This window comes from Cucumis melo, chromosome 5, assembly GCF_025177605.1.
Source record: "Cucumis melo cultivar AY chromosome 5, USDA_Cmelo_AY_1.0, whole genome shotgun sequence".
NCBI lineage: Eukaryota > Viridiplantae > Streptophyta > Magnoliopsida > Cucurbitales > Cucurbitaceae > Cucumis > Cucumis melo.
This window is the reverse complement of record NC_066861.1, coordinates 4579803-4591506: the sequence shown is the minus strand read 5'-3', so window position 1 is coordinate 4591506 and position 11704 is coordinate 4579803. Positions and strand designations below refer to the sequence as shown.

The following is an 11704-nucleotide window of genomic DNA, read 5'->3' as shown; positions in this document are numbered from 1 at the left end:
TTATAAATTTTTTTCAACTTTCATTATTTAAATTTGTATTGTTAATTAGAATTAATAAGATATTTAACTTTTAATTAATTTCTAAAATGTAAATGAAAAACCATTTGCATTTCAACTTTTTACATTCAGAGTACTTTAATTCTACTAAACTTAATATAAATAATTGAAAAATTAATGGATAAATAAAAAACTATTTGCATTCAATTTTTCATATTGCATATTTTAATTCCATTAAATTTAAATATAATTAATTTAAAAAACAGTGGAGATGGTGAGTCTTTTATAATTATTTATATTAAAAAAATAAATTAAAAAATAAAAATAAAAAACTTCATTGAGGACAAGTGGGGGTTGATAAATGTTATTTCATATTTCACAAGATTTTGTTTCGTAGGGATCAAAATATTAGATGAAAATATAACAAATTTTTAAATAAAACATGAACAAAGTATTTATCCTTTCTAAAAAGATATGAATTTTTGTCTTTTGTGTGTTTTCCTTTCTACAAACCATTATTGTTCTTTTTTTTAAAAAAAAAAAAACCCAATAAAAATACTAATGAAGAAATAATTTTTTATAAAAATGAACCGGTGGAATCTTTATCTGAATGGCTTTTGCTGCCTTCACTTCCATTGGTCGCATCAACTTCCTTCGGCTTCCACTCTACCCCGCCGCAACTACTACAGCTCCTTCTCCAAGCTCTCTATTTCTCAGACCCATCCGTCTCTTCTCGTAAGCTCTCTTTCATTTCCTATCGTTATCCTGAATTTTGAATCTTTGATGTTCAACTCTTAAGACATAAGAGCTTCATATTTGATTCGTTTGTGTAATGTTTTTGCCTCTCTACTAACATAAGTTTCGTTGATACTGAGTTCTAATTACTGCTCTCTGATTGTTACGGTCCGTGTCTGAATTATTTATTGAATTTTATTTGTTTGCTTTCTTATTTCACTTTGATTGATCGGTTCTGATCGAATGCAAATGTAAATGTAAAGAAATGAAAGTAATTATGTGTCAGTTTCTGATTGATTGGATGAGCAATGTTGAAAACGGATGTGCTTGTTGTATAGAATGTGTAATTCTAGCTGATTGATAAATTTTTCGCTGCTGAAGAACTTTATTTATTTATTGTTTAACATGCTTTATTGAGGTGGGGAGGCAATGACTGTGTACTCGGAGCTTGTTTCGAGGTTATTGAGCAAATTCTGACGTAGGTTGAGAAGAAAAAAAAAGAAATGGGGTGTGCCAATTTTTATAGAACCTGAAAATTTGGCAAATCTGTGATTTGTGTCTATCTTGATTGCTTTGCGTAAATTTTCTATTATTTCCTTGAACATTGTCGTCATTCTTTTCTGAATTAATGTTGCAGTAGACAACTGTCAGCTGCCATGGTCATGGATGGTTCAACGATTAGTAAGGTCGCTGATGAGTTTCCATCTGGGATTGATCCAACGACTGAGGAAGAATATGCTGAACAGTCCAAATTACTTCAAGAATTCACAAAAATTCCTAACATTGATAGGGCATGGACGTTTAAGTCTGATAGTGGTATGATTGCTGTTGTTTAAGCTAGTGCGTTTACTACTCGGGTGCATGCCTATTGTCATAAAGTTGTGCGCCTGGCGATGTTGACTCTATTTTTACTTGACATTTTTCATAGGAGACCCCATGGCAACGTTTTCAATTAGCCAAGCGAGTCTTCTAGCAAATAAGAGGAGAAAATATACTTTGTCGGCTCACATTTCTAAGGGAAATGACGGCAATTCAGTAAACTTTACATGGACGCCATTTCCTATTGAAATGATTGGAGTCTCTACAATAGTGCCATCACCATCAGGCTCAAAATTTCTTACCGTTCGTAATCCTGAAAATGATTCTCCAGTCCAATTGGAAATTTGGAGTGCAGGTCAAATTGAAAAGGAGTTTCACATCCCCCAATCTATCCATGGATCAATATATACTGATGGATGGTAAGGGTTTGGTTATACACTTTTTTGTGTGAATTTTATGTTAAATCAAACTTTTCTTTTTAATCATCATTTTGACATTCTTATCTCTTAATTTTCTTTTAAAAAAATATCTTTATTTCTACTTCTTTGGATAGAAGTTATACATCAAGGTGTTCTAATTTTTTTGGTGAGTGGCTTCATAGCTTATGCCATAACAGAAGTAGCATAACTCATAAAAGGGGTGTTGGTGCTACGATCGAGAAGTTCCTCCTCAACCTATCTCGTGGGGAGAAGGGCCGCTTTTTGTGGCATGCGGGGGTGTATGCTATTTTGTGGGTTTTGTTCAGTGTTTTGGAAGGCACACCTAGGCCCAAGTCGCATGGCTTGGGCTTCTCCTAGAACAGGCGAGGCGCTGTGCATTAGGCACGCGACTTACATGAGGTGCAGAGGCACAAAAGGCTCTTGAGGCACGGGCTTTTCACTCAGTTGTGGGCTGGGCTTTTAAAATATATATTTATAATATATATTTTTTAAACCTAATTACGTGTCTTTTAAGCTAAGAAACATCCCAACTCTACGTTTTAAATCGAGCGGCTTCAACAATCCACCTTGGTCAAGTCTCATTTCCATATTGGTTATATACTTATATTTTATACATTGTATACACATACATACATACATACATACATACATACATACATACAGTACATACATACATACATACATACAGTACATACATATACGTATAGATATATATGCATACATATACGTATAGATATATATACATACATATAGGTATAGATATATACACATACAAATATGTATATATCTATTCTTTATATATAGTGCGCCTCATGAAAGAACGTCCGTGCCTTTTTGTGCACCTTGTTCCTAGACTCTAGAGGGCCATTGCGTCTTAGTGCGCCTTTTAAAACACTGGTTTCTGTAAGTAAGCAGAATAGTAGGATTTTTAGATGCTTTTGTATTCTTTCATTTTTTTCTCGATGAAAGTTATTACATTAAGAAAAACTCTGGATCAACAACCACAAGATTCAACTTTGTCTTTTTTTTCTCTACCTTATAGGTTTGAGGGAATCTCTTGGAACTCAAATGAAACTTACATTGCTTATGTCGCGGAAGAACCTTCTCCCTCCAAGCCAACGTTTACTTTTTCTGGATATCAAAAAGGTTGCTCAGCAAATAAGGATTCTACGAACTGGAAAGGTCAAGGGGATTTTAAAGAAGACTGGGGGGAAGCTTATGCAGGTAAAAGGCAACCTGCTCTCTTTGTCATCAACATTGACAGGTTTGGTTCACTTGTTACCTGTATTAAAATTTGACCAAATAAGGCGCTTCTAAAATTTTTAAAACTTTGTTGAGCATTCCTTTTTTGTTTCTATTCAACAGCGGAGAGGTAAGACATGTGAAGATAGTCGAGAAATCTTTGAGTGTGGGTCAAGTTATATGGGCTCCATCTATTGGCGAGGATCAATATTTGGTTTTTGTTGGGTGGTCTTCAGAGCCTAGAAAACTTGGTATGATCTACTGCTATAATCGGCCTTGTGCATTATATGCAGTCAAGGCTCCGGATTATGGATCTGAAATCAATGAACGTAAACTCACGTGTGTTATATTTGTTCTCTTCTCTTGATGATAGATTTTTATCAATACTATTTTAGTCTGATCATTCTAATTTTTTTTTTCAATGTTGAACAGAGATGAACCAAAGGAGGATTTTCCCCTCTATAATCTAACTCAGAGCATAAGTAGTGCCTTCTTTCCTCGGTTCAGGTGTATTTTTATCTCATTACCTTCTGTTGTTTGTTCGCCAATTTTTTTTTTTTATCCTATTTTCTTTTAGCATTCACATCCAATACAGTCCCTTATAACTTCTTCAACTTCTGTAAATTCTTTATCAAATTTGAATGATAATTATAAGTGGCTGTAGCCTACTTTGATACACATCACAAGGGGTCTATTCTATTTCCGTTCGACCGTTTGCACGCGTTTCTGTTCTAGCCCTCTTTATATAAAACCATTGTGAGCATTACACAAATTTTTGTTCTGTGATTTCAGAAATTTTATTTGATACGTTAAGGAACATCAAACGTGTTTTAACAGATGAATAGCAGATTAAGGCTGTTAACTCTTATACATCATAATCTGGAGTACCGCTTTTATGGTCCTTGTATGTCATTTAGTCATTTTCTTCTTAATAGTTACATTTCTTTTGTTGCTTTAGAAGGTATGCCATGCTATGGCATCAACTGAAGTCGTTTTGTTTGATGTGTTTATACTTCCCATTGATCAATTTTTGCGAACAATTCTTTTTAATCATCATTTATCATGTTACTGCTATTCATTGTTATTGGTATATCTATGCAATAATGCATGAGATGAGTGACAACATTGGAAGCATTCTTTTAAAAAGCCCTCTTTGGCACGTCCCTAGGCTCAAAGCCCAAGTCTGGCGCCTTGCCTCGAAAAGGTGCCTTCTTTTGTGAAGTCTCAAGGCCCTGCGCCCTGCGCCCTGGGACCTTTGCATTATTATCTTTTTTTTTTTAAATAATAATAGTTATGGGGCTTTCTTCTTTATTAACGAAAAAAGTCAAGTTTACTAAGCCTAAATCTTTTTTTTTTTTCATATTTCCACTTCATATATACTTTATTTTCTCAATGCTCTATCTTCTTAATGTAGTACTTTTATATATAGTGCTCCTCACAAGAAAAAGTCCTTGCTTGCACCTTACACTTAATCCCCAGAAGATTATTGTGCCTTGAGGTTTAGAAAACACTGTTTCGAACTTAATTTGTGAATGATAATGTTTTCAGCCCAGACGGGAAGTTCCTTATATTTTTATCTGCACACTCGTCGGTGAACTCTGGTGCCCATTCTGCAACAAATTCTCTTCACAGAATCAACTGGCCTAGAGATGGAAAACCAAGTTTTAGTGAAAATATTGTTGATGTGGTGAGGTTTTGCAAGCCCTTCTCTTTTAAATATAAAAATAATGTGACATAAAAGTCGTTGGCCAATTGGTTCTTTTAAACTAGTTTTCTCTGCTTCATGGTGTAACTGTACATGTTGCAAATATTAGGGCATGTGTCAAATTGGTGTTGAACATGCACCGACATTTTGAGAATGATGCATATAAATTATTATCTTCAAATTTCCATTTTTTTTTTGTTAAGATGTTAAATCATTAAAGTTGATATGTTGGTTTGCACTATCTAGAATACTCTAATGTTCTATCTTCGACGCATACACATAATGTCAACTTGAGCATAACTCTACTGATTAAGGTATACATCCTCGACCAAAAGAGTCAGTAGCTTAAATCTTGGCCCTCTCATGTTGTTTGACTTGAACACTTAAGTAACATGGACTAAAACAAGTTTGTTGAGGATCATTAGAATGTATAAAATTAATGACTCTGTATCATAATAAACTTGTGTTAGGCATAGCATTTGTTCAAGATTTTTATAAATGAGCGTTTCTCCATTTCTTGCTTCTTAAAGAAGAGATGTTGCATTGATGTTCAATTAGGTATTTAGTAATAAGATGTGCTTTGACTTTTTCTTGTTTATTTGCTTGTTATTTTTAGTAAACTTTTCATATGCCTTCTTTAACAGTTTTTAAAATAAAAATTTGAAGGTTCCTGTGGTGCACTACGCTGAAAACGAACTCTTTCCTGGCCTCTATTCACATGGTTTCCTGTCTAATCCATGGCTTTCCGATGGACACACTGTTATTACAACGTCAATATGGCGTAGCAAGGATGCCATACTTTCTATAGATATTTTAAGGCAATTTGAATATTTCTTTAAAAAATTATTATTCTGCGCTAAACTTCGTGCTCCTATCTGATAGCATTTTTTTTCTTGAGCATTTAACAGTGGTGAAGTATCATGCATCAGTCCTGCCAACTCAAACTTTTCTTGGAAAGTTCTTGCTCTAGATGGAGACAACGTTGTTGCTGGTAATGTGGAAATGAATTCTCTTGGACATGATTGCTCACTGGAACTGATTTTTAACATTTTCTTTTTCTTTTGCAAGTTCCTATCTGCAGTTTCTAGCAGCCCAGTGGATATTCCTCAACTCAAGTATGGTTGTCTTACTGAGAAAGAAACTAAGAATGCTGCATGGAGTTGGTTGGATGTATCAAGTCCTGTTTTTAAATGCTCTCAGAAGGTTGTTATTTTCTTTTTGAAAATAGATACCCTTTAGATTATCCCAAAACTCTCGTGATTAAGCAAACCAACACTTAATGGTACAGGTTAAAACTCTACTCTCATCCCTCCAGTTCAGTATAATGAAGATCCCAGTCAAGGACGTTTCCAACTGCCTGACAAAAGGTATTGTACAAATGACTTATTACATTTTTATTAACAATGTGTCAGATTTGATTCAGACCAATGTTGCAGTTGCAGGAATGCATCCTTAGAACACCTATGCGTATAGCCTATACTTAGATTACTTATTTCTCAAAATCTAGGGACCAAATGTTGCAGGTATTACTGTGCATTTGGTTATAAGAAGATTTGTATCATGAAGTAAAGAAACATCTTTGACCCCATAATTATTGGGATAATCAGTTAATATTGTGAGGTCTATAGAAGAAACTTCCTTCACTACTGGAAGGAAATACAAAATAGTCTCTCCCTCATTATTTCTAAAAGTGAAGATTGTTGCTATGCTGATCGTGCAACTGGTTTCAACTTCAATTTTTTATTATTATCTTTTGAAGGAAATTCCACTTATTTTCTTTTGAAGTTTGAAGATTATTCAAAGTTAGTCCCTAGGTTTTTTTGCGCCATTTTCTTAAAACTCTAGAAAGGGTTATTTAATTTTTGTGCATCTTGAGCTTTAAAAACATTGGTTAATGTAGCAAATGGAAAAAGTAAGGTTAAGAATCTTAACCTATTTTTCAAAATTTAGGGACTAAAATTTACGGAAAACTTAGGGATCAACTTAATATTTTTTTCCTAAAAAAATAATGATTTTTTCCTAATTATGGAAAAAAATCTTATACTATTTAACTTCAGAAATGAATAGCTGCCATATAAGGACATTGAGCCAGCTAATTCAAATTTCATGAAGATTTAGATGCGAGATAACTTTTTCTAGATAAGAAAGGATAGAAAATTAAGCAAAAGAAAGAACGAGCAACCTAGGAGCTGTGAGTAGAGACCTCCAAAAAGAAAGCCACAAGAAAGCTTTCCAATTGTTCACATTCATGGAAAGGAGGTTGTAGTTATGAAAGAATTTTTTGGGCATACAAGAGGAAGTTAATTGTACATTTTTTATAAAAGAAAACCCATCTTCGAAGATTCACTGGCTTATTTTCAACCAAATATGCCATACTGAACCTCAAACACCACAGTCCCACAAAATTTTAGTATGTTGGACCAATTTCAAAATGAGCATTTTTCCACTGAAGCCACTGTAGTTCAAATGCGGCCTAACTACCAAGTGAAGGTTGGGAGTGTGCTACTTGATCTCACATTCTAGAAAGAACCGGACAATGGGAAGGCTTTGTCGAGTAATGGGAAGTGGGATAGTTCCCGAAAAAGCCTTTCCAACTATAATGAATATTTGTGGCTCAAAATCAATTGTTCCTCCTCCCTGCTGATCAAGCAGTGATGCTACTTGTGATAAGCTGAGTTTTAAGGTACTATCATTTGGTTCGACTAAGTCGAGTCCCTTCAGCCAATCATCTAAAGACTAAATTTTAGATGTGAAATAACACATCTTAGTCAATTTTATTGATCCAATCAATCAAAATGTGTTAGGATCCGAGTTACAAGGAAAACAACAAAGAACTAGCTATATTGCAACGTCAATAGAGAAATTACAATATCAGTAGCCTTTTGAGAGGAATCTCTCTATCCTAAGTCCCATTGCTCGAAATAATATTGCCCATGTATCCTAACTCTTCGTAGCTAATTTTATTATCTCTATATCCTTACTAATGTTCTAATATTATTTCCAGTATATCCCCTATTCATACACCTACAGAATGTTCCTATGTTTGGCAACTGATGTAATGCGGTTTCCTTATGTCAATTTTTATCATCAAACTTAGGGGATTTTTTAGTCTAAAATGCAAATGAAAACATGTGAATTGTGCTTCTTCTTATATGAATTTTGACCTTGATACAAGAAAGCCATGTTTGCTAATTCAGTTTATTTAATAAATTTTCTTTTCTTCTTGAATAATTATTTCATTTCAGGTGCCAGTGAACCTTTTGAAGCTATCTTTGTGTCTTCGAAGTCTGTCAAAGGTAATGAATTGAATCCACTTATTGTTAACCTTCATGGGGGTCCACATTCAACGTCAATATCAAGTTTCTCGAAGTCCTTGGCGTTTCTCTCTTCAATAGGATTCAACCTTTTGGTTGTGAACTATAGGTAGGTTTGTTTTTTTCCCTCGGATCTAAATTTGGGTTGACTATCACCTGGAAGTTTTTGTAATGGGCGTTGGGTCAAAATAATCATTTTTCTATTGGTGAAATACAATAAGCTTATATCTCAACTGGAGATCTTCTCTCATGTTCATCTATTACTTGAGTCTTCATTATTTAAAACCTTATTTAAGACTACTGGTATCTTTTGAGACAAAAAGGATTGATTTTAATAACTGCATAATGGAAAAATACATGCTTGTAAAGTGAAATTGAGGTAAGTGGTATGTACTCTATATCAGTATAGTGTTAGTGCATAAAGAGTGTATTTTCCTGTGGCTTATTTGATATGATATCTCAGAGGTTCATTGGGATTCGGTGAGGAAGCATTGCAATCTCTTCCTGGAAAAATTGGGACCCAGGTACTAGTTATAATGATGAATTTAGGTTTTGTTTTTTTTTTTTTTTTTTTTTATTTTGGTGAGAATTTCTATTGGATAAAATATTTTCTTTTATCTTTTATGTGTTTTTTCTCAGGATGTCAATGATGTACTTACCGCATTAGATCACATTATTGACAAGGGACTTGCCAGTTCATCTAAAGTTGCAGTTCTTGGTGGTTCTCATGGGGGATTTTTGACAACTCATTTGATTGGCCAGGTGCTGTAGTTAACAACACTTTTTATAGTCTGCATTTTCTGAAATTAAATCCTTCGTTTGATTGATGGTTCTAATGGAATTTATAGTCTGCGTGATTAAAGGAGGATTTTGCATCTGTTGATGCTTTCCACGGTATTTTCTATAACCTAAGTTTTCTCTCCTGCACTACACTTGAAAATATGATGGTGCACGCCATGCATCAGTCGCCTAATCTGGGAGATATTTTCGCTTACTTTTTTCTCTCCATAACAAATGTTTTCTGACCTGCAAACTAAGTTCCTGGGGTGGGGTTAGATTTGATTTTCAAAATCTTTTGAATACTTATAAAGGATGAAGTAATTTAATAAGTGCTTTTGAAAGGAAGACTAAAAGTAAAAGTGCTTGTAAAAGAGAACTTCACTTAAAGCTACTTATATGAATAAACTTCATCAACTAGAGTTTCTTCTCTCTTTTTTTTTTCTATCCATGAGCGTGTGGGACAGCTTACCTGGGACAACCACCTTATCCTACTATATTTAGTTTTCAAGAAGGCAGATGGAGTTCTAAAATGGAAATAGTTTCCTTATAAATTGAATCCCTTATGTTTTCTATATGCTGCAGGCACCAGATAGATTTGTGGCAGCTGCCGCCAGAAATCCTGTGTGTAACCTTGCTTTAATGGTTGGCACGTCAGATATTCCTGATTGGTGTTACGTGGAATGTTATGGAAAAGAGGGCAAGAATCACTACACCGAAGCACCATCTGCTGAGCACCTAACCCACTTATACAACAAATCTCCCATTCTACATGTCTCAAAAGTACGTAGATTAAAAGCTAACCATCTATAATTTTATTGCACAACCATGTTTCTTTTAAAATTCTCGTTAAGTATGGAAGAAAATGGTACTCATAGAAGTTTGGTCATCAGTTTTATAATCACAATAAGTCGAGGTAGTCAAATGGGGCATATGACTAAATATTAAAATTCTTGCTAAGAGAATAGAAGTCATAAAATTTGTGGCCAACAGTTTAAAATCAAGAAGTACATATCTAGATTTTGTTTATGTATTATTGAAAAAGGAAAACATAAGCTCTTCTAAGGGGAGAAGGATCCTTCATTGAAGGACTTCACCCTCCATCAATATCGATGAAAGCTCTTCTAAGGGGAAGAGGGATCCTGTCTTGTGACTTGTGAGAATAATTTTTTTCTCATTTTTTAAATGTGGCGAGATTTGTTAAAAATTAAACTTAGGAAAATCCTAATAAGAAGATAACTACTATTTAGTTAAAATATTTTTATGTGGTGAATTATTTTACCAATAACTATGTTTTAGATTTCTTTTTCCTTTTTAAGACGATAGTTTGAAGGTTGTCATGTTTTTTTACCCTTCTAGTTTCATATATTTTCCAAGCATACCTTAAAGCTTTCTTTTGAGTAGGTGTTCTCCATTGTAATCTCATTTTGATTTTGCAGGTTAAAACACCTACCATTTTTCTTTTAGGTGCTAAAGATCTTCGTGTTCCATTTTCAAATGGGTTGCAAGTAAGATATTAACCACATTCTAGTAAATTCAACACTCTTTTGATTGATTTATGTGATTATAAAATAGCAGCTGTGTTGCTCTTGTAAACCAAGAAACCAAGAATGATTGCATGTCGACACGAAATTTGTTTACAGTTTGTGATAGTTATGTTAAACTATATGATGAGGATATATATAATATGCAGTATGCGCGAGCGTTGAGGGAGAAAGGAGTTGAGGTCAAAGTCATCATGTTTCCGGACGATGTTCATCCAATTGACAGGTTCCACATTTGTTCTCGCATATTTGGAACACATTTTATAAATAGTTTCTGATTCTGAAAACACAATTGTTTGGATCGTTGGTTATAAGTTAAGATTATTGTATATGATTGTTAAAGAAATAGCAATTTCAACTACAACATTCTAAAGATAGAAACTATTGTCAACAGAACAGCCTTAAAGAAATAGCAATTTCAACTACAACATTCTAAAGATAGAAACTATTGTCAACAGAACAGCCTCAAAACTATGCTAAAATAAAACGATTCCAACAATTTTAGACTGATTTCTATGTACTTTCTTAGGCCACAATCGGATTTCGAAAGCTTCCTCAACATTGGTGTGTGGTTCAGAAAGTACTGCAAGTGAGTGACATTCTCTTTCTCACCCTTTTAGCATCATTGATATCATGCTTTGTAATTATATTGCCACTTTGATCTTGGTACAAGTGATTCTATATACTCTTGTCCATGGTATTAAGCCACTCATTCTCAATAAAATGATGCTTATTATTCCAACATCTATATAGGGCTTTGTAGTTAGCTTTTTTAACTCGTTGATCTTTTGTTAGCAAGTTATTCCAGCTTATTTGCTCCACATTAGGATTCTTTGGTTTTTTTAAACAAAATACAATGAGGGGAAAATTGTTAAGATACCATAGAATTGAATTGGGAAATTTGACTCACACAGCCAAAGTGCATATTGAGACGTTTAAAATCAATCTAAAAAGTGCTTTTAATCTTGAAAAATTAATTTAATGTATATTTGTACCATTTTAAATGCAATTTTATATCATTGATATTGATTTTGATCGATTAAAAGCATAATTTGGAGTGATTATAAAATGTACAAAAAGTAATGTTAACAATTTCATAAACATTCTCAAGCATAGCTATGATAAGTAGAT

At 33.7% G+C, this 11704-nt stretch overlaps 1 protein-coding gene across 2 annotated transcripts; it reads left to right on the top strand.

Moving 5' to 3' along the window:
- The first annotated feature begins 568 nt into the window (after nucleotides 1–568).
- Nucleotides 569–11317, top strand: LOC103491214 (acylamino-acid-releasing enzyme). 2 transcript variants are annotated; one of them, XM_008451069.3, is made up of 18 exons: nucleotides 569–732; nucleotides 1370–1548; nucleotides 1661–1970; nucleotides 3034–3255; nucleotides 3357–3572; nucleotides 3666–3740; nucleotides 4782–4920; nucleotides 5605–5756; nucleotides 5847–5929; nucleotides 6020–6141; nucleotides 6227–6305; nucleotides 8184–8361; nucleotides 8716–8776; nucleotides 8892–9014; nucleotides 9615–9812; nucleotides 10469–10537; nucleotides 10723–10799; nucleotides 11103–11317. In XM_008451069.3, the coding sequence occupies exons 1-18, from the start codon at nucleotides 608–610 to the stop codon at nucleotides 11164–11166; spliced, it is 2472 nt and encodes an 823-aa protein (XP_008449291.2). In that variant the 5' UTR covers nucleotides 569–607; the 3' UTR covers nucleotides 11167–11317. The 2 variants fall into 2 exon arrangements, with proteins under 2 accessions (XP_008449291.2, XP_050941220.1); XM_051085263.1 differs by having other exon boundaries at nucleotides 575–732; nucleotides 1373–1548.
- The last annotated feature ends 387 nt before the right edge of the window (nucleotides 11318–11704 follow it).

Coding starts and splice junctions, on each gene's coding strand:
- LOC103491214 (XM_008451069.3), top strand. CDS start 608: ATGGCTTTTGCTGCCTTCACTTCCATTGGTCGCATCAACTTCCTTCGG. Junction 8,362..8,715: donor CTTTTGGTTGTGAACTATAG/GTAGGTTTGTTT, acceptor ATGATATCTCAG/AGGTTCATTGGGATTCGGTG. Junction 8,777..8,891: donor CTGGAAAAATTGGGACCCAG/GTACTAGTTATA, acceptor GTTTTTTCTCAG/GATGTCAATGATGTACTTAC.